Source organism: Dendrobium catenatum, unplaced genomic scaffold, assembly GCF_001605985.2.
Source record: "Dendrobium catenatum unplaced genomic scaffold, ASM160598v2 fragScaff_scaffold_501, whole genome shotgun sequence".
Lineage (NCBI taxonomy): Eukaryota > Viridiplantae > Streptophyta > Magnoliopsida > Asparagales > Orchidaceae > Dendrobium > Dendrobium catenatum.
The window spans coordinates 556,794-584,713 of record NW_021318963.1 but is presented as its reverse complement, the minus strand read 5'-3'; the positions used below and the strand labels follow the sequence as shown (position 1 = coordinate 584,713).

General features: G+C 33.6%; 1 protein-coding gene across 1 annotated transcript; it reads right to left on the bottom strand.

Annotated features, from left to right (window-relative positions):
• Positions 1–1,567: 1,567 nt before the first annotated feature.
• On the bottom strand, positions 1,568–25,112 carry LOC110094962 (dolichyl-diphosphooligosaccharide--protein glycosyltransferase subunit 1B). Its single transcript, XM_020820316.2, has 8 exons — positions 24,870–25,112; positions 21,258–21,302; positions 20,303–20,934; positions 17,276–17,423; positions 15,646–15,825; positions 3,438–3,506; positions 3,196–3,285; positions 1,568–1,955 (listed from the first exon to the last, which is right to left on the bottom strand). Exons 1-8 carry the CDS (start codon positions 24,999–25,001, stop codon positions 1,827–1,829), a joined length of 1,425 nt encoding a protein of 474 aa, XP_020675975.1. The 5' UTR covers positions 25,002–25,112; the 3' UTR covers positions 1,568–1,826.
• Positions 25,113–27,920: the final 2,808 nt, after the last annotated feature.

Here is a 27,920-nt window from a genome sequence, read left to right as displayed (position 1 = left end):
TATATATATATATATATATATATATATTTATGTCTTATTTTTAATCTAAGGATTTGTGCTGCATGATTTAGAATAGATGAAGTATTAAAAATAAATAGTTGAAACTCCTCTTTAATGCTCAACAATTGCTCTTTCCCTTCATTTTTTTTTCATTCGAAAGTGATTACCTAATAATCTTATAATGTTTATAAATATTAATTGATATGCATTGTAATTTTTAATTTTTTGAACGAATATTTTGGTGGATAAGTGTTCTTTATTTGTTTAGTGTTTTATAGCTTCAAGTGTGTGTCTTTTCTTTAGTGAGAATTAGTGATTTTTTTTTATTTCTTTTATGTTATTCACTACTCTTCAATAACTACTATAAACTCTTCACGGGATCTTTCTCCATTTCATTAACATCGTCTAAGATTATTAATCCAACAACAAAAATCTCATAACCTCTTTAAACACTTCAATATAATTTCCCGCTAAATTCGAGAAAACTATAACCTAGTCATGTTTTCTACACTTGAACATCATCTTAAGTAGGGGTGTCAATATTTGACACTTGAACATCGTCTTATAATGCTTTTCTTCCTCCGTGCGTCGGCCAAACCTATAACAATCTCTTCTTTTTGTTGATGAGTGTCTAGATCTACCTGTTGAAGTTAAGTCTGATTTTTACTTATTGATTTGGGCGTTGATTTATCATATTTGAAAAGATCGAAATGATAGGAGGTTTGGAAGGAAAATTGACAGCCTTGGTTTTGCTCTTACGTGTACAAAAACAAGCAATTCAACTCAAATTATTCAAGTAGAAATATTGACACTATTTTATATATAGATATGTATTAGCTATGTATTATTGTGTATTAGCCAATATACATTAATACACAACAATACATAACTGAATACATAATAATATCTAATAATACATAATGATACACTGCTCCACGAATCCGGACACCAGACGTAATGATTTTATCATCCCTAAAGAAGACGCTTGGCGGAATAACTAATCTCTTGACTTGCCTATCATCAACAAACTCCACAGTTGCCGAATCACGCGCTTATTTTATCCCGAGCTTAAAAACTTTATACCATTCAAATGAATGTATTCCTTTGGGCAGTAGGTGGAAGAGCATTAGTTGCTAGCTGACTTTGAGAGAGAGAGAGAGAGAGAGAGAGAGAGAGAGAGAGAGAGGTTAGTAGGTGAAAAGGATCATACTAGCAGCTGACCAGTCCCATCCATGAATAAGCTGTTGCTTGAAACCATCCACAATTTCCCTCATGGTAGAACTAATTCCATTAAGACTAAACTTCAACTTTATTTGGAATTGCTTTCTTATTACTTCTTAAATCAATTTTTTAGTATAAATTTTTTTATTTTTTAACTGCACTAAAAAACAGTAAGAAAATCATCCCAAACAAAACCTTCATTTGATACAACTTTCTTATTGCTTTCTTGAAGCATTAAGAAAACTATTTTGGAACAAAACCTAAAACTATTTTGGAACAAAACATAAAACTAAGATTTTATCAGAATGAATAAAAAACTGTTCATTCAACAGAAAAAAAAAATGGATTTTCAAACTGGCCAAAACATAATTCTCTCAAGTATTCATCAAAATTCAACTCAAAATTCTCAAAAAGTTTAACCAATCCCCAACTTTTCGGGTCGAATTCGAATAAAATTGGAACATTGATAACCTTAAAAAAAAAGGAAAAATAATGACTCTGTAACACTCCAACAGTAAGCAATCTAATCCAAAATTAATGTCATAATGACATACATATTCCTAATGCACAATCCTTCTTCAGTTGAGGCAAACTATGCCAATTTTTTATGCCTTCTTTGCAAGGGAGAGATCCATATGCAAATATGCAATGCAAGCACTGAAGAACAGGAAAATTGCAGTTATAAGCATCAACGGCTCTGCAAGCATGAATATTGGGTTGAAGTTGTAGTAGACCTGAAAGGCAGCAAAAGCCACGGATAGAGTTATTTCAAGAATATAAGATTTTACACAATGGAAGAAAACAACATAACTGGACAAATAGAAGCTTTATGCTAAACTCAGCCTTGATTGGCATTTGAATCCACTTTGATTTGAAGGAATTGCATCAGAGAAAGCAAAATTGAAATGGTAAAGGAATTGAATTGAAATTAGTTTTCATGCTTGTTTTGGTGAGAGAATTTGAGAGAATGGCTTTTTTATTCTTGTTTGACTAATTAGAAATTGTGTTTTTTGTTTTTTGTGGGGACATGAATTATAATAATGACAATAAGACTGGGTAGAGATTTGTATATGAAAATTTTTATTATATTTCCTAGATAAATCCCATTAAAACCCAGTATGAAAAATGTGAATTAAAAAACATTTATATTTTCTATAACATATTCAAACATATGATCTTTCTTTACACAAAGGATTCATGTAGCTGACCCCACATAGTGAGACAAAGGCTTGATGTTGTTGTTGTTGTTGTTGTTGTTATTGTTGTATATTCATATATAATATAGCATAAATGATGAAAAGAAGGGTAGAAAAGTAATGGAAAAGCCAAAGTAGCATGAGATGTTTGAACAAAAACTGATGAAAATGACTTGTATTAAATGCTTAGAAAAATATTGGTCCACGGAAAATCTAAAAGAGTAATGCTTCAGCAGCCGAATTTTGTAAGAGAAATTGGTCTGTTGCTTTTGTTTATATCATATTATTATTCTATTGGACGATAGTAGTTTAATGGAGAAAATTTTGATTAGGATATCCCGACTAAAATTTGGTCTGGATGAATTTTATTACAACTGAGTATGTTTTGAGATGAGTGCAATACAATTATTCTATCAAAATTTATACTGCACTCATCCTAAAGCAAACTCTTTGGCCCCTTTTTTAACTATAATACCCTGATTGCATAAAAAGCCATATTGTTCGATTCCATTTCCTGGACAAAAACTTCGGTTGCCACCACATCATTACTCAATCTGAAATGTTTTCATGGAAAGATATAAGATTAACAAATTTTCATCCATGAAAACTGTCTTAAATGATCATGAACAAATGGGCCCAAGTTACAGGCATCACTTCGCTTTTAGTTTCAGAATTTATAGCATAGAATGGACTTTCAGTCTGCCAAATCATGTGATGATAATGAAAAAATGCTGGCATTCCTAATCAAGTTTATATTTCCAACTAATGTGAATATTACCTGGAAAGGAACGTTGTGCTCTGGCACCACATTCTTTTTCTTGATGACTACTGTAGTCCTCCCCACAACATCAAGGTACGAGAAAGTTTTCTACAACGACCACAACAAATTACTTCATGCATTGAAGTAATGAATATGAACTATAAATAAATAAATAAATTATATATATATATATATATATATCACATCTAAGAATGATGATGAATTTGAGTCATATGAAAATTGATAAACTATTAAATTACCTCTAAATATTGATCTGCTCCAAAGGGAAGTACAGCAGATGGACTTTTGGATCCCTCAGGAAGGACAACCTGAAAATACAAAGCAAACTCTTTGTAAAAAAAATTAAGTTGGGTTAAACAATACTGTTTGCATTTCCATTGCCAGGAATTGATCATACTTGATCGCACCCTCCCATACACAGAAACAGTTTTTTGTTTTCAAATTTAGCTCAGAGGATGTGATGAAGTACATCATTCCAATATAATAAACCTCATCAATGCTTAATGGTTCATTATTTATTTGAGACAAAATATTCATAGACACATTAAATATTTTAAGATAAACATATGAGATTCAAATGCTTTAGGAGCAATTAAAATCCAAATTCTCAAGAAGCAAAGCATGGATGCAAGACGATTTAAAATTTTTGCACTTCAATTGAAGAAAATAAGAATACCTACTTCGTTTGTTCATGTTTCAGGCAAGATACAAGCAAAATGTACAGAACCACTCACATGGTCAGTGTTATTTTGAGAACAGTGAAGCTGTGATTAAAAAGTAGGGCAAAAAAACACCCATTAGACAACAGCAAGCCTTTATCCCATTACGTGAGGTTGGCTATATAAAAATGGATAGTATACCTATATTTATGGGATAAAAATTATTCAAAATGATCTGTGATGAACAGGCTCAACATCTCAAGGAGAACCCAACAGGAATGAATGAAAAATGAGGATTCATAAAGTTGGCACCAAATAAGTAGAATAAAGCTAATGATGATGATGATTTCAACATTGAAAAGAAAAAAGAAAAGAAAATCAGGACAAAAACTTTGATTCATGTAGATAACATCCAACAAGAGACTTAAGATTTTACTTGTCTTATCATGACACTTTTTCTAAATATAAACATGAAAGGAATGATATTATCAGCATTTTTACAATTTTAATTTGTATTTCCTCTAAGTTACAGCCTAAATGACTTCAAATTCTCCAACAAAAGAAAAAAAAAAAAAAAAAAAAAAAGCTCACAACTCCATCTATAAACCCATATATTTTAGAACTACCTTAGTCCTATGCAAGGAGTGATGCATAAATTAGATTATTAACTTGGGGTGCGAACATAATTTTAGTGATCAAATTATGAAGGGAATTTTCAATCTAATCATTTGCTTCAAAAAAGTTCATGAAAGGACATTACCTCACAATTTGGCATCAGATTGTGAACAGAAAAAGAGATCTAATTAATTGATGATTCTAGATCATCTGATTGCAAGATGTAGACAATCAACAAAGATGATTCTAATAGCAAATTAATGAGATCGAAAAGACATCCTCAAAAGTTCACTAACTAACACCAATCATCAATCAAAGGCTTAGTGATCAAGATCAAGAGGCAAAAACTATGGACCATTGGCTTGAAAAGTACAAATTATAGTAAGATAAAGATGAGGTTCAATTTTAAACTTGATCTAGCTAAGTTTGTATTTGAATTTAAATTCTAAGTTAGAATAATTTTATTGTATTTTTTTTTAATTTAAAGTTATCTACTATATATTTTTAGATATAATTCTCTCTTTTGTGGAGTTTATTCAGGATTGGATAGAGACTTATCATTAATGTAATTATCTATAAAAAGGCCATTTTTTTTTTGCAAAATTCAATTTCAATTCTCCCGAAATCCTCAATTTCTCTCCCACTTCTCTCTTAGCTATCGGCCACCTCTTTAAGAGCTACCAGTCCTCCCTCCAGAAGTCAAATTATTTGCTGCCAGCTACTAACCAGAGCCACCAGCTGCTGTCTCGTTTAGTACCAGAACTTCTGGTCAATCTCTGCTGTTGTTGCTGCCGTGGAGTTCCACTGCTGTCCAGTTGCTGGCTGAAACTAGTAGAGAGAGAAAGAAAGCCTAGTATTACAAGCTGTCCCAGCAGAAACAGTAACCTACTCGCTATATGGGAGTATAATAAAGGCAGAAACAGAAACCAGCTTGATGTTCCAGAGAGAACAAGATGCAACATAAGAATGACAAATTTGTTGATGATAATGAAGAATGGAAGAACATGCTAAGGTTGAATAGTTGGCCGCCTCCAAATGACAGCATTACAAACTTTTTTAAGGCTTAATTAAATAAACTTATTAAACTTTTGATGTGAAACATACATGCGGAAGAATTGCTTTGGATTGTAACAATAATTATTGAACATGAACGTTGCTAATTAGTAACTTATGTTTCACCCAAGTTAAATTCTTAGAACTTTAGTGAAAAGATTAAGTAATGGCAAACGGTTACAAGATATTAGCAAAGCAATCGCAGTAACAACGAAAACAAGATAGTAGTACTAATAGCAAATAAACAAGAATCCACGGTGTAACATCAAGATATAGTCACTAAGAGTTCATTCTCACTCAATCACTCTTAGGCTTTATCGGAGGAGGATGAAGCACACGAGGAAAGAGATTACCACTAGGAAGATGGTACCGAAGACCTTCGTTGATGGAGAGGTAGCCGAGGGTGCAGGAAGTTGTGGATGACCGATGATTATCCAATGGCCCGGACAGATATGCTCTTCGATTGATAGTGTGAAGTTGGTATAGGATGCGGTTGATGTATTCATCAACGGTCTCGTTGTTGCCAAAGTACACGTCAAAGAACGGGGATCCAATAATATCTGTGCGTACTTGCTCGTCGAAGACAAATCCGTGGTTGACCTCAGGGTCGGCCATCCATGGATGTGGAGGGCTCCTCTCTTGAACCCCTTGGGGCCGGCGGCTTGTGCAACAAGAAGGGGAAAAGAGAGAGAGAGAGAGAGAGAGAGAGAGAGAGAGAGAGAGAGAGAGAGGGGGAGAGGGAGGCCGGTGATAGGCTAGGGTTGGAGGGGGGAGAGGGGCGGCTAGGGTGAGGAGTTGGGAGAGATTTAATTTCAAAATCTGAAATTATGTTCATATTTTTAATTAGAATCGGCTAGGAGAATTTCAAATTTGAAATTTGAAATAAAAGGAGATTGTGAGGGAATTAGGGGGAGAGATTTAATTAATGGGATCCTTAATTGGATTCCAATTAATGGAATTGGAGAGATGAGGGGTTGCCTAATTAGGTTAGGAAATTTAGGAAAGAACTTAATCCAAATCAATTTGAATTTGAATTTTAAAATCCCTCCAAATTTGGCTACCTAAATTAGGAAAGTAGTCAATTTAGTTAATGGGGATTAAGGGGCGGGTGGTGTATGGCCGGCAATATGGTGATGGGGGAGGAGAGGTGGTGGAGCTAGGGTGGAGGCCAAGGGTGGCGGCAGGAAAGATTAAGGTGGGGCGGTGGGTTGGGATGATGATCTGGTAGGGAACAAAGAGGGAGTGGTGGGAGAGAGAGAGCAAGCCAGCGGTGGGTGGGAGAAAGGGGGGGGGGGGGGGGGGGAGGGAGAAGCGGGGGAGAGGTCAGAGGAGAAGCGATGAACAAAAATTAGAGCTGCAAACCCTGGATCTTTCCAAAAGTTGACGGGTATTGCAATTGCCCACACCTTGAGTTTACCTTCTTCTCTCAAACACTCAACATTGAGGGAGACAGAGAAATCTGAATTTTCATTCATCAATCATCATCCGATTACAACACAAAGGACCACTATATATAGATCTCAAACATAAAAAAGAAAAGAAAAGTACACAATTGCCCTCTAGGCTACAATGACAAAACACTTCCCCATAGGGGTAAATTCGGAAAATAACAAAATTAAATAAAACATAATGCATCAAAAGTAGAGCCGTTGAATCGTAGTCGTCAATCTACGATTCCGTCGCCGGTACACATGTCTGAATCTCCGAATGATGTTCTCATCAACTTTATTTTATTATTCCATTTTATATTTTTAAGAATATAATTTTACTGAATTAAGTTGAGATAGTAGTGGTGTAAGAATGTCAAAAATATAAAGTATCATGCGAGATGAACTCTTAGACCAAGATGAATGTCAAACAATGCTATATTACTTGCCATCTCACCTTGTCATGTCATCTAAAATCAAGTCAACATGTATGGTTGGTTTTCGATGATTCTTTGAAGGTTCTAGACGTGATCTTTCACATTCCAAGGAACATTAAATAAATTGTCAATAATTATTGAGTTTCCAAGAAGAGGAATTAAAGATGAAGCAAATTTCCATACAAAATTTCATGGCCAACCACCCTTTCCTCTCTCTTGCAATGTTTTCTTAAGCTTATGCTTATAAATATGAGAAACTCATATATGTTATGATCTTCTGATAAAATAGAAATCATTTGGAGAAGTATTATCTTCCTCCTTAGGGAAAGCTCGGTGCTAATCTCTTATAATTAGTTTTGTGACCTTGGATATCCCTCTTTAATGAGAGGTTTAATATTTGACATTTTTTATTTTATTTGTGTGATTTCCTTCTATATTTCTCATTTACACTTCTGCTTTGAGTGTTTTGTGGCTTCTCTCTAAGTTCTTGCGCCCCTACATTAAATTATTTACAAAACACCCATATCACCCAATATTTGTAGACCAACCTTCATTTCACTTGATAGATCAAAATCTCCATATAACAATCATAAAAAAATTTCAGAACCTTATTCCAAATATGCTACGCTTTTAAAAAAGGACAAATAACCCTCCTAACTTCAAACCTAACTTCCACTTAAGTTTCTCATAAAATTTGCCAACACAAAACAAACCAAGTCCAAGCCTCCTCCTTGTAGGTCTCCTACACCCTTTGATCTTCCACCTTGTAAAGTCCAAAACCTGTCAAACCACCACTAATAAATTCCCCACCATCCCCTTTAATCAAGTAAAATTATTTCGTTAGGGATCCATTATATCCATTCTATCAAAATAAGAGTAGAAATAGCATGATAGTTGGTATCCAATGCAGAAAAAAATCTCAAAACTAAGTTTAATTGTTGGGAATAGTAATGAGAGAACCCATATCAAGAAGAAAAATTCATTTACATATGAAAAAACACTTAAAAAACTTTAATTAATTGATATATCATTAGAAATCCTACAGGAAATTTTTCTGAAAACTTCTTCATCTATTATAGCCTTTTATTATAAACTTGTGTCATAATGTTAAGAGGTTTGCTAATGATCTATCAAAGCACTCGTATTTGGTACAAGTTACAAACCAAAAAAGGGGATCTAGAAATAGAGCCTATGAAGGCCCTAGTTTCGATTTGGATATAAAACAAAAATACAAGAAAGAACTTAAGAGAAGGAAACAAAGAAACAGTTGCTAAAAAAGGAAACAATCACTTAAAAATGAGTCATCTTCCAATCAAGTTGAATAAAAAGCCAAAATTACTTGAACCAATATCAATTATAATGGAGTGGATGAAGATGCAATGCACTATCACCACATTGAATCATGGTGATCCTACCTATGCTCTCCCTTCATCGTTCAGACCCACACCAACAAATGCTCATTAGGCAAATATTGATAATATGGAAGAGAAGAAGAAGAAGAAGAAGAAGAGTCTCTCAATGATAAATAAAGTATTAGGCCTTTTAAAGTGTAAGCCAAAGTGAACATCCCCACTTATGATGAGACAATCAACACAAATAAACTTGATGTTTAGATTGGCTATTTAAAGACATACTTCACTTTACATGGGTATAATACTCATTAAAAGGAAGTGTGTGCTCAACTTAAATTAAGAAGCCATACTTTAATTTAGTGGAACTATCACATGAAAAGCTATGATGCACAAACATGGACATGGCAACACAGACACAGACACAACACGGACACGACTTCTTTTGAAAATATATGACACGGGTACGGTGCGGACATGACATTATATTTTTTTTATATAGTGTATAGATATTAATGTAACATTATTAAAAATGACAAACAATAATAAATGAATGGCATGATAACTTGTATAGCTTATAATATAAAATATTAGTAAAAAAAATATAAGCAAATAACCACTTACTACAACATAAAAAAAAAAAAAACCACTTACTACAACATCAAGTATTCAAGCTTCAACTACTAGGATTAACTTCAGAGGTTTGTTTTTGGCCTTCAATATCATCATCATTGAATATCATTGCTTCCAATTATGGTTCATCAAGAGAAAGATTTGCAATAGTTCATTGGATATCATATAATGAAAGTTGATTCTTTGTATCTATTTATTTCTCTGGTTCGATATATCTCTCCCATAATATTTCTTTATCCTATAATCTAAATCACAAAGAATATATCTATTTACTTCTCTAATTCTCTCTTATAATAGTTCATTGGATATCATATATTTATAATTAAAATAATTTTATCATAAAAAATTAGGATACGCGTGTCCTAGCCGTATCTGACACGTGTCTCTGCCATGTCTAGAACATGTCCCAGCCATGTTGGGTTAAATTTAAACATTATTGTAATCAAACACATGTCTTTCGTGTCCGACACATGTCCCAGCCGTGTCGGGCACATGTCGGTGCCTGACACGTGTCCGACACTGCATTCTCTCTTCAAGAGGGGTGTCCATCAGGAAATAACCTGGGGTAATTCAAGTGGAGGATCAGTGGAAAAAATTGCCACAATCGGAGACAATTTAAATGACAATTTGGACAAGATTATGACATCAAATATAGGAGACTGGATGTGACATTGGGAACTAACCTTGGAGATGTAAAACCTCTCATAAAGTACATCTATAGGCTTTCTCCAAAATTTCTAACGAACACAGCCTCTCTCCTGTCCAATGCATCAGTCAAACCAACATCATGACAAAGGAAACAAAATGAAAAAACCCTAAGTGAAAGAAAACTTAAAAAACTACATGAAGAGGGATATTCTTGCTTCAAAAGAAAGAAGAGAAAAGGAATCAACAAGACCCTTCCCCTAATGAAACTAATATCTCCAGGAAGTTATGTGATCATTGCCAAATTGTTAGTCACACATAGAAAAATGATAGATGTTATACCCCAAATTATTCATTGAAAAAATGGAAGATGGAAAAGAAAAAAGAGCTACTACTATAGTGGATAACATTATGTCGTGCACAGTGCACAAGGTGACTCTTCTCTATTATTGATGGAAATGTTGAAAGATATGGCTATGTGATCGTACCCTGGTATAAACACAATAGGAATTGTTCATCCTAAGGATATAGTCATATAGGTCACATGAGGTGATCAATGTCATCATCAACACCAACAGCCAATAGAACCTACTTTTTGTAAAAAAAATTACCAAGCATTACACCGATGAGATGGTATGTTAGTTGATTCCACTTAATATCAGGTAAGTCATCTTCAATAGCTCATACATTCATGATAGGTAAGCAATACTAAATTAGTGACCTATCAACTCACAGGGAAAAAATTTTTAGGCTAAAAAAAGATTGCGGCGCATCGTTGACAGACATAACAACAACAAGACAAGCAAGCAAACATATTAATGCAATATCATAAATTCTTATTGATGTTGGACAATGCCGTTGAAGAAGACAGGAGAAGTCATGCTCTCCTTGTTTTAGGCTAGGAAGGTAACATGAAGATGCAGTAGTTAAATGAGAAACATGCACCACTCTCTTCAAGGAGGCTCAAAGACTGCCACCAAAAAGGTCCATAAAGCAAGACATGCAACCTATCTTCAACACAACTGCCAACGTGCCTAAAACATTTAAGGAAATTGGGTATTGAAGCACAAACAAACATACACGCACACACATAAGCCAAGGTGCAACCCTTAGATCTATAGTTGGGGCTAAAGCTCTCAACCAAGGTAGAGATAGATGAACAATGTACTAAAACTTGGCCATTAAGATTGACTCAACCATAATGAATGTGGTCAATGAGTGGCTAAGACCGTTTACAGTTACACAAAGGCGTACCTTCAACTACCAAAGACATCCCAAGAAAAAAAGATGAAAATGTCTTCCAAAAGAGCAAAAAGGTAAAAGTTGTCACAAATAAAGAAACATCCATTAAGAAAGGAGCTTAAAGAGGCGATCTCTTGCCAATTCAAGCAAGAAAAAGAGTAAAAAAACATTAATATCTCGTCAATCTTGGAAAGATCAAAAGAGAATATATTATTATTAAAAATAATTCAAACCAAATAGTTTACCTGATGTATGAATTTTTATATTTGCAAGAGCGAATAGGAACACAAGATGGAACTCTAACTCAAAAAGCTCCTACAAAATAAAATGCTACCCAAGCTCCATAATACAGGATACTCAAAATACAAATATTCAAAATAAAATTTTAAATATCTTAAAAATTTTATGAAAGATTAGTTGTCAAATACAACAAAATAAGTGAGAGGTTAGATAGTTAACCTTCCTCCACCTAAAGTTATGATTCACATAAGTGAAATCATCCTAAAAGGAGACATAAAATCTGAAGATTATATCATGAATAAGGGCTCGTTTGTTTGTCCGTTTTTAGTGCTTCTTCCATCTTCCAATGTTAAAGCAGAAAAAAAATTGTTTGATAAAACCGCTTTTTCTTATTACGTTCTTAATACCGATGTTTTACCAAGAAATGTGAAGGCGAAAAGTGAGCGCCATTTTCAGAGCGTTCTGCGAACTGCTCTCGTGTTTTCTTTATTTTACCCTCGCACGACACGCACAAACTCACGTATCCTCTTCTTCGAGGATCTCATTCACCGCCACAACAGCTTCAACGAGGCTGGAAATCGTATCCCATTCACAGGGCCAAAAATCACCTCAGAAATTTGTTGGAGATTCCTCTACAGCGCCTTCCACACCTCCTCCTTCCTGCTTTGCTCGTTTCTATCTTTATCAGCCCGCTTTGTCCTGCAAATACAACTCCAATCCCATTCGCATCCATTCGTTTCTGGCAACATTCGTCATCCATAAGTATGCCCTCTCTTATTTGAGCAAATACAACTTTACCTCGCCCCACAAGCATCGATCTTGCTCTTCCATCTTTCTATCGGCAGATTTCCTCTCCGATTGCCCCATTCGCCAATCCTACCCACATATTTCTTCTACCGGCAACATTCATCATTCCTACCTCCCACCCGTTTCTTTACCATCAAATTCTATCAATAAATGACTTCAACCTTCTTCTTAGCCACTTTCTTCAACACTCGCTGATACATAATTGATGGGGACATCAGATCAGCGTGGAAGGTTTTTCAGTGACGTGGCCGCCGATCTACGGCCACGATCGAGTCCTTGTATTTCTGAGTCATGACTGTATTTCATTTTATTTATGCATTTTCTTATTTGCTTAGGTGTCGTTATTATTTCCCTTTGTACCCCTTTCATGGGAGTGGTCGCATGTAAGCCCAAAGGGCAAGTTGGTCTTTTATTTTCTTGAGTCTTTGTACCAGGCTATTTATAGCCTCATTTTCTTTGTTTTGAGCTAATGAATGATTATGAGAAAATTTTCTTGCACTTGTGTTTGAGAGCCTTTGAGAGTTCTTGGAGAGTTTTGGAGAGATCCCTTGGAGAGGGAGATTGGCGTATCACCCACCAACCTTGGAGACGGCCGGGTTCGTGGTTTTCTAGTCATTTGTAGGAATTGAGTGTAATCTTCTATGCATCCTACGTCTCATTGTTAGATTAGGGATTTAATTTGAAGCCTACTGTTTGCGTTGTGTGATTTTCTTATTTATTTTGAAAGCTTCAAAGTTCAAAGCATGTAATCTCACTTAAGCAAATCATTTCCTTATTTGTTTTGAATCTTCGTTGAGAATTGCTAAGTAATTGTTTCCTGAATTTATTTTAATCTAAGCGTTGTGCAATGCCTAAATTGCTACATAATCATCGCATTTAAGTAGTCCTGCATCAATAATGCTAATCGTTCTTCCTTACATGTCCCACATTCTCCATTTGGCTGGCTACTCAGAGTGCACTATTTTTTTTAACAACTAATAATGTGTATATTAATTCTTGAACTTAAAACATTTTTTCCAATTTTTTTAATTCTTTTAGTGTTACTATTGGAACATGATTTGCATTTTGATCTTTAAAAAATTAGAACCATTTCTACAGAAGATACGAATATTAGAAAATGAGTAGGTGAGTCATATTATAATTGTAAAAAATATTAAGTAAATTTGAGTTTAATATATGGGTAGTTTCATCATTTATGATGAAAAAGCTAAAATTGTTAATTGTACCAAACACTAATTATCTATTTTAAAGTTTGAAATTTGAATAAGCACATAAAAAGTTATTTAACCAAACAATATTTTATAATAACTCCATTATATATAACGTTATTTCTGAAACTCCATTTTCTCCACAACTGCTTTAAAACAAGCTTTTTCAAGAACATCGACCAACCAAACAAGGCCTAAGATAATCAATCTGACTTTCCATTTCAAAGAAATATATAAAAGAAACTTTCTTAGCAATTTGGCTAGTAGATTGTAAAGGGATCAGGAGATCAAATCATATGATGACTTTAGATGTTCTGACTTCTTAATGGGGGCTATAAAAAAAATAGTGATTCTCATCTGACACCAATGAGATCGAAGAAGAGATCTCCAAAAGTTTACCAACAAAGATGGATCATCAATTAGAGGCTTGATAATCAAGATTGAGAAGTAAAAATTTTGGACCATTGGATTAAAATACAATACTACAGCAAGATAATGATGATTTTTAAATTTTAAACAAATTTGTGATTGAATTTTGGATTAGGAAAATATTATCATAATTATCTTTAATATGAAGTTATTTAGTTTGTCATTTGTAGATAAAGTTATTAAAGGAGTTTGCTTAGGGTTGGATAAAGACAAGTACCTTCTGTAATTGCCAATAAAGAGGGAAAATACCTGAAGGAACTGCTATAAATAGGACAAATTTCTGCAATAAAATTCAATTATAATTCTCCCAAAATTCTCTCCTACTCTCCCTCCCTCTTCTTCTCTAGTTTCCAGCCACCTCTATCACCTCAAAGAACTGCTGCTCCTACCTCAGGATATCAAATTCTTTGCAGCCAGCTGCTGTCCAGAACCAGTAACCGCTCTCACATGCAGTTACAGAGCAGTTAGCTGACCTCTTTGTGGCTACCATGGAGTACCGCTGTTGTTTTCCAGGTGCTAGCTGAACCCGCAGCTAAGAAAAATCTAAGTATTTCTTGATGCACCGGAGAAAAACAAGGGCAGAAACTACTACCTGCTCACTATAGGCAGAAACGACTACCTGCTTGTTGTCCCAGGAACGAATAGAGACCGACATGGCAAGATAGTTGTTGTCTAGTGCAAAAAAAAGTCAAAAAACTGAGTTTGATTGCCCCGACCAGCCAGGAAAGAGTTCAAATCAGAGAGAAATAATCATCTACCGTAATTAAATAATGCTTGAGGTAGCTTAATTGATTTGATTAATAGATCATTAGGGGGCCTACTAAGACCTTTCTGAATCCATTCTTACATCTTACAGGAGATTTGCATTAAAAAATTAAGAGATCAATATCAGATCTGAAGAATACAACCTCCTCATTTTAATGGAGATGTTCTCAACCTTATAGGACTGCTGAAAATCATGGTGCACCAGGCACATATATGACATCTAAAACAGAAAAGTTCATGTTCTGTGAAAGAATGATGCAATGGTTGTTTTTGCCATGCCAGTAAGTAGGAATGCTAATCATATCTCACTTAAGAGATTGGCCATAAGTATCGAAATTTAATTTAGATAAAAATTTCATAAGAGGTCATGCTACTTGTTTGATATTTGAGTCCAAAGCTACTTCACAGTACATCCAGATACATCAAAGTATCACTTAGTTGCAAAAAAAAGTATGGTGCTTCCGATGCCCCTGAGTTGAGAAGCGCTATGGAATTGCACCTTTATAAAAGAATCCTTCCTCTATAAAATTAAACATATGATTTGGCTTTGCAACTAACATTTGAATTGATTTTGCCAACATTCAAGAATGGTTAACTCAATGTAGTTAATTAAGATGATAGTCTTCATAACTCTAGTCTTCTAAAAATCATAATGCAAAGCGTAACGTTTAAAAGTAATTTTTGAACTACTCGCAACTTTGTCGAGACAGCTTCCAAAGTACCAATTATGCAAATATGCAAAATTGGCTCCAGTTGTCAATTAAGCAAAGATGTTTTCATAATGTACAACATGAACCCTTCAACAGAGAATTAAATAAAACATGGGCAAGGAATATCAAAGAAGTTATTTGTAAAGTGCCAAGGTTCATGAAGCTGAAATTGAACACTTGTGAATGGCCCACGTGAAAAAAAAACGAATGGTATAAACACAAACTTACTTTAATAGTAAGAGAATCAACCAGAGTGTCATAGAGCGGACATCCAAAACTGAAGTTCAAATAATGTTGTCCTTCAGGCGATTCAAACAAGAAGTCTTCCAAAGGTACAGAGTAACCAATGACAAAACTGGCCTTCCAACCTCCAAATAATGGATAACGAGGCTCTATTTCCAGTTCTGACTGCAAATGTGAACAATAAGCAAAATTAACGTCAAAAACAATAAAAAAATCCGTAACAGAAAGATGAATTTGTAATAGCTTTAAAATATTTATATATCCATACAATTCTTATTTCATGAAACTTTTGACAACTATGACCCCATAAGAGCCGTTACTTGAGATGGGATGTTACCATTCGCATGGTGATTCTCTACCATCATGATTATTGACACCTCAACACCACAAAATATGAGAGCATTGTAGTGGTGGTTAATGCCATAATATCATTGACCCTTCCAACCACCATTTTTCCCTCCCTCTCTCCCTCAACACCACAAAACATGAGATCATTTTCATGGTAAACAATGCATTTTATCATCTCCTTGATGTTTCCAACCACCCTCTTTATGCCCACCCAAATATTAAGAGTCTTAATTCAAAAAGTTCTTACATTAACCCTTACAACCACTGTCCCTCTCGCACCCTCTTTCTCTCTATCTCTATCCCCCTCCCTATCAGCTTCCCTAAATTTCTATCAGGAGACATAAAGCACTCCCTCCCTCCCTCCAAAAGGTAATTATGTCATGAGATAAGATTCTCGTCAAGTAACAACAAGAAGCTCATATCACTCTAGGGCGGCGGACACTCAGCCACTCTAGGATGGTGTTGGACAAGCTATTTGTCTTGTCTCGCTTTTTTTTTTTTAAGTTTGTGTATACCTCTTGAACACCTTTTAGACATACTTCAATACCACTTGGCACATTCTAAATAGTTATTACAATTTCTCAGACTTGATGAAGCAATAATATTAAATATCATATCCATCCATATTTGTGTCCTATATTATTAAATTCTTACGCATCATACGTTCATATCCATGTATAAGTGCCAGTGCATCTTCAATTACTACTTAGTTGAGTCCTTGATGCTAAATCAAGCCAATCTAAGATTTACACCAACTAAAAAGATCCTTGTCAATGTAGACTCAAATGTGTAGTTAAATGAACAACCATGTCCATGTGACCTAAAATGTGTCTAGTTAAATTCATTTATTCTTTTGTGGATCATTGCTGTTTTGGATCAAGAAAAAATAGCGCCAAAACAGAAATTAATTCTACACCTTCAGCTTCAAGTTTGGATGATGTACTAGATGTAAGAAAGCACGATTAACCAATGCAATCAGTTTGCGCTCCTTTGGAAAATCTATCCTATATTATTAAATTGCCCTTTTTGGTTCATTGGCATTATCGGACATTAGATTTCAGTCAGAGCGGGTGTGGCAACAAACCTACCCCACAGCTCAACCAAAAAAGAATTTTAAGTAACTTGGATTAATTTCTTAACAGAAAAATTAATCCTTTTAAAATACTTTGGAACAACTGCTGAGAGGAGCATTCTTGGGGCTTTGCATGTTAAAAATATTTTTCCATTGGATATCAAGGAATCTAACAATAAACGATACAAAAATTACCTTTTGATAATCGGTGCGTAAATGTGATGAAGAAATATTCCCAATCGCATCTCGATAGTACACTGAATTAACTCTAGGAGGCAATTTTGCAAGAAGTTGTTTGAATGATGAGGCGCCATTAATAGATGGTCTTGCCTGGTATTCAAGCCTATGGATGAAGTTGGCACATATAATAAGCCACCAAAGAATTGAGTTAGTACAGAAGTTTCAGACATTCAAGCTTTGCAATGAGCTTAACAGCTATATTTAATTTATTTATGTTGAAGATGCTCTACAAGCATGGTTAAACATCATGGTTAAGCCGCAGCTAAAACCAGCTGTTTACCCAAAAATAATGGGCAATTAACAAAGGACAAACTAAGAGAAATACCAAGCAATGGAGAAAAATGACAGAAAATATTACTACCTTGGTTGAAACAATAATTTGTACTAATATGCTATTTTAAGAGTGAAGTAATTTTGAAGGCTATCAGTAAAATGATGTCCTGCTCTAGTTTTAAACACGCCTCGCATAACACAAATTATTTCCTCACTCAAAAAAATTCGGGCTATATTTTTCAGTTCATATAAAATAATTTGGCTCGTAAAACAAATTGAATGAATAATTTCAATAGAAATATTCAACATATGATCCGTCACCTTCAGTTGAAATAATGTATTTCTAACCGATTGATATGATTTCCTTCACCTCTACTTCTGAACTTATTTTAAATGTGATTTGTCCTTGCAACCACAACCAAACAAGACATAAGTTCCGTCATACCATAATCTTGCAACAGGTAAACAAAGCAGTTGTTTAGTTTGAAGTAAAAGGGATGTAAAGTATTTAAAATGCATTTGAAAATATTAGTGTTTTGGTTGAAAGTAAAAGAAACACAAAAAAAAAAATTACAGAACTTGAAATTCGCCCTATAATTTATTTTTGGTATTTGAAAATTGATAGATTTAGCAAATTTTCAAATAAGCAATAAATCTGTCATTCCCGTAGCAAACCGTTGTCGCCCATCGACCACCGCCACCGTTAGGTTTTTTTATCACATTCATTTTACTTCAAGACAAAAAAATAACCTATAGTTAGTTTACACTCATTAAAAAAACTCTAAATATTCCAAATGTTGTGCATTCATTTTACACTGCATTCCATTTTACTTTACAATCCTTTTCACCCAACCAAATGGCCGCTAAAAGAAACAAAATCTCCTTGGAAAAAAACTAAATATCTTCTCCTAACCTTCTTCACAACTACCAGCAACTTTCCGTTTCCTTTTGGTTTGCCAGCACATCTTTCCACCAATTTTGTTGCCTACATTTTATTGCAGTTACTAATTCTTCAGTGATTTATGATCATTTTTTGTTCCAATACCTAAAACATGTTGCATTAGACATAGAGAAAATAAAGAGAACTCTTTTACGCTAAAATCCAAAAGATCATTTCATGTAAACAATAATCTGCAAAAGCTAGTCATCCAATCAACAACTTCAAGGAGAGTTATAAATTTTTCAACAATCCATTATCAATGTATTATAAAGGCCTCAAATTCAAGTCAAAAAAAGAACATTTCTGCAAATGCAAGGATAAGGTTATCCATATCAAACCCTCCCCATATCATGTATTAATGAGAGCTCCATATAGCAAGTGGGGGAGTCAATAGGTGATCCGACATAACAATCCGACACAGATCATAATTAAAAAAATGCGGAATCAAGTTGACTCGATTAAATTTTGGGTTGATCAACAATCTAAAATGGACACGAAATTGATCTGGATACTATTCAAGTTTGACTTAAATGGGCCGGTTTGTGTTAAACTATCATTTTTGGGTTAAGCGGGTTTTGTTCGAGTTAAACGAGACATGCTTACGATGAAAATAAAAAGCGTCATCCACATAATAAATGAGTTAAATGGGTCAAGTTAGGTGGGCGTCGGTCGAGACAAGTACAAGCTAAATAATTTAACCAGTATAATAAATAGGACGGATATGGGTCCGCCAGAACTCAACCCACCAACTCGAACTAACGCCCCTGGTATTAAGTACGCCTTCTTATCAATGGTATATAAAAACACAGAACATCTCCATGCACTAGGCATGCCTTGTTATCAATTGTAAATGAAAACTCACAAAATATATATTTTTTCTCCTGTAGTAAAAACGGCCTAATTTACAGAACATTAATGATGCAACATCCTAAAACATCTATCATGTTCAGACGTTTTAACCTGCAAGTTCTGAGTTATCTGGTAAAAAAATCTCAGATATAGTATATTGATCTCAACACAAAATAAATGATAAAAATACTAACATAAAAATATTATTTTTTAAGTGTGTGCATCTCACATAAATTACATCCAGACATCTGAGTTTAACCGCTAAAGATGTCTTGGCCCACATTTTTAAAATTCTTCTTTTAGTTCTCATTATAAGATTTTAAAAAACCTCTACTACTAGTTCACCACCCTAACAAAATTCCCTGATGATTCACATAAATAAATTTTACTATTAGTGGTAATCTTTCAAGTCTAAAAATCATTTTTTGTATAATAACAAAATTCCCAGATGATTCACCACGTAAATTATTGGAAAGTAAAAAATAGAGGTTGAGATGAGATGAGACTGTACTCAATCGCTACAATAATCTTAGAATAGATTTTTTTTTTTTTTAGAGAGAGAGAGGATAAGAGAGTGAAAGTGAGATAGGAGGCAAAAGTAAAAGGGAGTCGTCGGTGTAGCTCACCAACCCTATCCTGACTTAGGTTGCAACATTTTCAAAGCACTAACCTATGTGAAATAGCCCACCTACATTCAATTTACCCCATAAATAATTCTCTTCTAGATAAATGACTACTAGGAGGCACAAATACCAAAATTCCAGTAGAAAGTATTAATACTATGAAATCTGTAGAACCAAAGAAATTTTTTTTCCTTTATTTAAAAGATAAATGAATATAGAAAGTATGATTATTATGTTTTTGGTAAGCCATTGCGTAAAACAGTAAACATGCTGAGAAAAAAGAGTTCCTTAATTAACCTTGAGAATACTCCTTTGTGTCGCGCACCAGCATGCTTTAATTGATAGTACTCCTTTACTTGTAGGGATCCCCAATGGGAAATTTCCACTTCACGAACAAGCTCCTCAACAACCGCAAATGGATTGTTATTTTCAAAATGTATAAGTATTGGGGAAGAATAATATGGCGGATGGTCATGGAAATGTCCATATTTTAGCTCTGTGCCAGCACGGTTAGTTGGGTCTACTCTTGTAAAGGACTCAATCTTGTTAGTAGGTGTTTTGATATACATAATCTGCTCCACAACATGGTAAGGAGACAGTAATACTGCACTGTCACGGTAGTATACCAATTGTGACTCTGACTGACTGATCTCAGCAGGAAAAGGCTCTAGCGAATGAGTCAATATGTAAAGCACTTCTATAACTGCTGTTGCTCCAGCCATTAGAGGGTTGATTAGAGATACAGAAAACAGTTTAGCACCGTTTGGTGCCTCAGACAATTCAGTGGGATTTACATCAAGAGGAATATATTTTTTCTTTTTGCGCTTGCCCTCAGGTAAAGAAGCTTTTATTATTGCCAAGTGTTCAGTTTCTGTTGGTGAAAAAGCAAGAAAAATATCTGAAGCATGAGATGCGCCAGAATTTTCTACCTGAAACATCGAGAAAGTTATCCATAATAAAATAAATATAAAAATGCTGTCCCAGAAAAAGGATAAGAATTTCTTAAAAGTATTATTGTACCAATAGTGACAAGCAGAATAACTTAGTTACACAAGTATTAAGAACAGATTTAGATTATCTGTGGCACCCATACCATAAAAGCCGCCAATGATTGTTTTCTTTAGTACAGTTTAAAAGCTATAGCAATGGATATCATACTCTGCTAATTATTTGTAATATTTATAAAGGGCATACCGAAAGGTAGTGACAATCAGTAAATGACTCCATGAACAGGACTTCTATAGTATATTACCTTCAGAGTTAGATAAACCTTTACGATTGATGAGGTCAAATCAACCTACAGAACATACAGTTAAAATTAGTTAGATAAATAGGGAAATAATTCAAAAGTACACAGTCACAAAATTGAATTTGATCAAATAATGTATCTTTTGATATAGCTAATAACTTTTAAATTAAACTTATTCAGATAGTGCACAACTAGCCACATTTTGGCCAAATCCAATGATCAAAACATGGCTAAACAAATTAATTGATTCAGGATAAAAACATATCATAATTTGAAAGAGGGAATCTGACTACAATCCCTGACTAAAAAAATTACTCGTTATAAGAAACTTGATCACCTACAGTTAAGTGATGATAGACGGGCACCCTGCATTTGGAAAAACTCCCATGAAATTGTAAGGCATTATCGATTCAAAACTCTGTATGTGAAGCTATGTCATTAGGATGGATTGCGTGAATAGAAAGACTGACATATAATGATAAGAGAAATATCAAAATAGATGAATGATACAGTAATATTGAAAAGGAAATACCAAGAACCAATAAACTCAAGCCTTGCAAGTGAACAGAGCATTGCATCATAAAGGAGTTTCAAGCAGCACACATTATCTAGAATTTCAAATTTAAGGGAAAAAAAAAGTATTCATCATTATAAATTGTAAAATAGCATCATAATTCATTTTACGAATCCTCAATAACAAAGCATAGTACAAACTTCAAAAACAGTAACTAAAATGACAATCAAAATAATAAAAAATGATCTTGACATCCAAATGAAATAAATAGCTGAAATAAAAGTAGCATAGACAATGACATTGGTGAAAATAAACTCAAAATTGGTCTCATAAGTAAAGTTTTCAACACTTAAGCCCAAAAATGTTAAAGGATGAAACATTGCGGACCCAAGTTGAAACACAAATTGATGGTCATCCATCAACACAAGAAATTAAGCTAATGGTAAGGGTCACTAATAGCATTAAAAACTTAATTCTTGTTTTATATCAAATGTGGTACTATTCTCCACTAATTATCCATATTAAGCATCGCTCCACTCAAATGAAAGTTTTCAACACCATCAAATGCACGCAGCAAGAGCATACTCAACCATGGCCACATGAGAAAATATTCCATTATAGTTCTAAAGGAGTACATCATAATTTCCCCTTGAAACATGCGGCTAAAAGTCAAAAGAGTTAATAAAAGCTCTAGCTATAATTTAAGGGACTTTGAGAAGTTAATATCGATAGAATCGTATTTTACATCCATGTTCACAACAATAGAATATTGTTTGGCACTTACCACAGTTACTTTCAATTGTTTGCCTTTAACACCAAAACGTTTGCTTTTGACATTGCCATGTTTGACTTTGGCACTATCATGCTTGTTCTTGGCACAATCAAACATGCTTCTCGTACCCTCATGTTTGTCTCTATATTGCAACAATCATCATTGTCAACAACATATTTTGTCTGAGAATCAAAATTAGATCCGATTCAAACCTAACAAAAAATTTTCAAATTTGACTCAACCCTGTAAGATTCAAGTTGGGTTCAATTCAACTTAATTGACCAAGAAAAACAAAAAATGAGCAGGTTTAAATCAGATTAGATCGGGTTCTAATCAACACGAAAATAACGAAATAATACATTGGACTGTGATTTTATATTTTTTATTAAGAATCATTAAAATGTATTTTTTTTTCAAGTTGTGCACCCATTTTGGGTTGGTTCGGTTAAAAGTTCAAACCAATTTAATAAATGGATCAAGTTTGGTTTACTTATATTTGGGTCAAATCAAAGCCCAACCTATTAACCCAAAGTTACACCTATTTATAAGCATTTCTAGCACTCATAAGTCTTAAGTAAAAAAGAGCTGAAGATGAAATTGGATGACCAAAAAAGTGCACATGAATTGCTTCAAAAGCATGAATTAAGGGAAAGAATTTAAATCGCAACTAACCATTATCTATCTACAAATTGATATATATCCATGAAAAAGGCAAATTCATATTCTACTATGGTCTTCTTAGAACTTTAATGTACATATAGATAAAATTAGTTGGATAAAACTAATTCAACTCCCTATTGTCATAATTTCCTGCATTGTTTAACCTAAAATACTTAACATCATCTTCATTTTTTTGCTGAGCTCTACCACTTTTAATTACGAAGTGATCAAAGGCATCAAATCTATTTTTCGTTGTGGAGTCGTTAATTAAGAAGATGAATTAAAATGAGCTACGAAGAGATTCACAGATGATGGATCACAAATGATATTTTACATAGAAACCCACCTATTGAGTTGTGGGTTCCTTGATAGCCTTTGAGAAACTAACTTTCCTATACTTCCTAAGAATACAAACCTTGCAAAACCCATATATCAAAATTCTCAAATAAAGAAGTTTGCCTCTGAATGTAAAATCCTTAATCTTTTCTCACTCATATGTGTCAAACTTTAATTCTTTACCTAAGAATTAATATTTGAGTACCACATGCTATCACCACAACATACTTGCATGACCTTCCTAACACAGTGTTGAAAGTCAAGTAAGATCCTTTGTCATGATGATAATCTATAGAGATCAAATTTCTTTTCAAACCTAAAAATGACTCTCCTTCCTCTGAAATTTCCACACAATCTTAATAGTATTTTATTTATTCAAATGTCATTAATTATCATAATGTTCAGGGATTTTCTAATAATTTTCAACAAATGGGGAGAAGATAAAGCCCATGTCCAAGGTTCTTTATTTTATTTTAAAGCAAGAAAAGATGGCCTTTTGGCTTCTCATAAGAAGGATGACTCATCCAATCCAAGAGCTTGAAGTTGATCTTCAAGCTGAAAGGTCAAAAAACCCTAAACTTGAAAGGAACCAACAATCATTATTCGATGATCACAAATTAATGCCTTTCTTCAAGTAAGATCAGTTTAGCATTTAAGAAAACAAATCAGAATAGCATAAGATAAAGCCGGTTGTTTATCCAAAAATCTGCATTCATTGTATGAAATCCCAACAAAAACATTTTTAAAACATGAGATAAAAGGCAGAAAACACAAGATGTAAAATAACAAACATGATATCATAAAAAAAAGCAAAATAATACGAATAAATATAAATGGGTCTTTTATTGAGTTTTAGGTAACTAGGTCAATTAATTTGTACTGGGTTATTAATAAGACTTGAGATTTTCGTGCATGCTATAAATAAGACTTTTAGAGATATTTAGAGCATCAAGCATACATGTAGAAGCAAAGGAGCCTTTGATTCGCTCACTCTTTCCCCAAAATACCTGGAGTTGTGGGGATACTACAATTAGATGAATCCCTTTCCTTCTCACTACCTGTAGCTTTAGACAAACTACATATTGTCTACTTATCCTATTAATACAATATTGTCTATCGCTTTCTATGTTTTTATCTTTTGTTCGCATCACAAAACCAAATACAACATTTATAAGTATAAATAGAAAAATTACATAGATGGAATTCCACAAAATTGACTTTTTTTTTGAACGACATGGCAACACACTGATCAAAGAGCCTTCGGAGGCTTGAAGAAAGATCTAATTTTCATATCATAAGTCGAGAGCAGAACTAGGGAAGATGGAACACTTACCCTCCTCTCGGCACTGAGAATCCGCACATCTGGCGAAGGGGAGGAAGATCCGAGAGCAGAGAGAAAAGAAGCCAGTAGAAGCAGGCCGAGCAAAATTCTTCCCAGTGCAGGGACCATCAGTATTTCCCCCATTGCTCCACTTCGTCCCAGCGAAAGACTTGGGAGCCTTCGCGAAACGGCAGCCAAACCTGCTTACAGAAGCCGCGAGCCCGAAACCCTCGATTCGGTATCAGGTCACCGTAAAGGTCAAGAAAGCGTTAAATAAAAAAATTAAAAAAAAAAAATTATCAAATTTTAAGTTATAGTGTTTACCCTCAAAAATATATATTATAAAAAAATAAATTTTATGAAAGTTCATGTTCGAGCTTTAATTAAAATTCTAACCTATCCGAATTTCTTGAGGATTTTTTTTTTTTTGCCTTACTTTGATTTTCTTTTATTATTTTGCTTATAATATATTTAAGTAATTATTTATATCACATGTTCATAAAAATTGGAATCGCAAGCAAAAATAAAAAATAGAAAAATAAAATTAATTCATAATTTTTTATGCTAATATAAATATCCTAATTAATTTTATTTAAACATTAAACAAAATAAGCTAACATCATAATCATAAACTAATCAATATTTTAATTATATATAAGTTAATTAAAAAAAATTGCAACATTATTTAAATTGCATTAATTTTAAGTAAGCATTAATAAATAATATTAAATCATAATTATCTATATGAAAGAATCTTGATCTGCATGAATCGAAATTAGATACACAGATGAGGTGAGGAACATAATAAGGATGAGGAGAAGAGATTTTTCACTATGAGATAAAAGCCAAAGTTCTTATTTGATTGTTCTCAGAGTTCTAGAGAAGCAAATGTGCTTCTTTATATGTTTGAAAAGCCAGTGGTATATAACCGCTCCATTTGCTGAAAAAAAAAATGTTTTTACTTGTCCTCAAGCAAAGGATCTCGATGTTGGATGTGTTAACTTGTGTCAAACAGTCAAAGCTTTAGGAAGTGGGGAGTTGATAAGCACTTTGTGAGAATATCGGCAATTTGGGCTTTAGACTTGAGAGTTTGTATGTCTGATGGTAATTTAGTTTGTAGAAATGTGATTCCGTAATAGTGATAGTCAATCTCAATGTGCTTCATGAAAAACTTGCTTGTCATCGATCACCAAGGCAGAGGTATTATCACAGTAGAGTGGAGTGGGATGAGGAGCCGGAATATTGAACTCGTGAATGAGGCAACGTAACCAAATGATGCCTGTGGTGGCAGGCGCGAGGGTTTTATATTTTGCTTCGGTGGAGGGACGAGCAATGATTTTATGTTTGTGTGCACTCGATGAGGCAAGTGTATTGCCAATGTATGTGTAAGAACCTGATGTAATATTGTCTACAAACGAAAGAGGTTTTGGGACCATGATATTGACTATTGAGATAGTCGATTCAGGGGCTTTTCGTCAATATTGTCAATTAGATAAGATATGCACTTTTAATTTGATAAAAGTAGTTTTTATTGAAATTCTATTATCAAAAATAAACTTGATTATAAACTAAATTTCATCACCTGCCTTTTAAACTTGATTGTAGACATTTCTTATACAAGGATACAATTGGCATATGAGATAAGATATGAAAAAAGCTTTTATGCTAATTACTTTTTGTTTTTAAATTGTTTATTTTGTTGAGTTTTACTCATACTCTATTATATTAAATATTATTTCAGGTAAAATAATGGTTAAAGTAGAAAGAAAATAAGCTTTGGGTTTTGATATTTTAGATGTACAATTTTGGTGTATAGTTTTATTTAAGATAGAGTTTAGACATGTTTGCTTATTATGATTTATATAAGTTTTGATGATAGACTTAGGCTTCATTTGGGACGGTTTTTTTACTGTTTCTTAAAATAACTTTTTAGAACAAAAATTAAAAATTTTGTACTAGAAAGCTGCTTTAAGAAGCAGTAAGAAAGTGGTCCCTAACAAAGGCTTAGAATCTTGAAATTATTTTAACAATTATGTAAATGAGGATGATTATTATTTAAATAAACTTTCTTGTTAGACAACTATTATCAAAGTATTATTAAGGGGAGTATCAAGGTTGATATTGGGCTGTAAAGAGTTGGGTGCAAGTTTATAGTCTAATACATTGAATATTTTTAAGATATATGTTGCATAAGTTGCTTGGTTGAGAAAGTATTTGATTTTAGTCTTGCGGATGTGAATGCACATAAAAGCTTGAAATAAGGACTCATTCTTTTAAGCTTAATATTTCATCAACATACAAATTATATGGTATGTGTGCTATGGTAAGAAAGGTTATGCTGGTTTCAATGATGTCAAAATGTTTGTGTTCCGCTGTACCATTTTGCTTAGGAGTATATGGATAGCTATTTTGGTGAAGGATTCCAGGTGATTGTGAATAGTATGTGAGTTGTATTCGCTCCTTCCATTAGAACAAAAAAAAATATTCGAAAATTGAACTTATTTTCAATTAGTTTTTTGAAATTGTATGACTTTAACTATAGTTTTGGAATTTGGAATCATAGGAAAAATCTAGCATAAATAAGAAATATATAAATAATATATATTATTTATGTCATTGTAAAGAGTGAATCGGGATGAACATTAGAATGTACAAGTTTGAATAATTTTTGAGATATCCGGACTTAATATTGTAATCAACCACGTTCAAAGAGATAGCCGACCTTGAATAGAAGATTGTGTAAAGTTTGAGAACATTAAGAAGATGAGGTAGAAAAATATTATGATGGGAGTAGGGTGGAGACCTTATCAAAGACCATTGACACTAGTAATTATTCATTGCTTTGATAAGGCGTTGATTGTTAGAATTTCTTATATTCGAAAGTTGGGTGGGAGGAGGTAGATGTAATAATCTGAATTTATAAAAAAAATAATAATTGAAAATAGAAAAATCTAAATTTCTGTTTAAATTGCAACACAACGGAGTAAAGGGAAGAAAGCTAATTTTTAGCGACCAGATCATTTTGCTGCTTTTATAGAAATTTCTCATATCACTGCAGGTGAT

Coding starts and splice junctions, on each gene's coding strand:
- LOC110094962 (XM_020820316.2), bottom strand. CDS start 25,001: ATGGGGGAAATACTGATGGTCCCTGCACTGGGAAGAATTTTGCTCGGC. Junction 20,935..21,257: donor AGGTTTATCTAACTCTGAAG/GTAATATACTAT, acceptor TCGATGTTTCAG/GTAGAAAATTCTGGCGCATC. Junction 17,424..20,302: donor CACAAAGGAGTATTCTCAAG/GTTAATTAAGGA, acceptor CTTCATCCATAG/GCTTGAATACCAGGCAAGAC.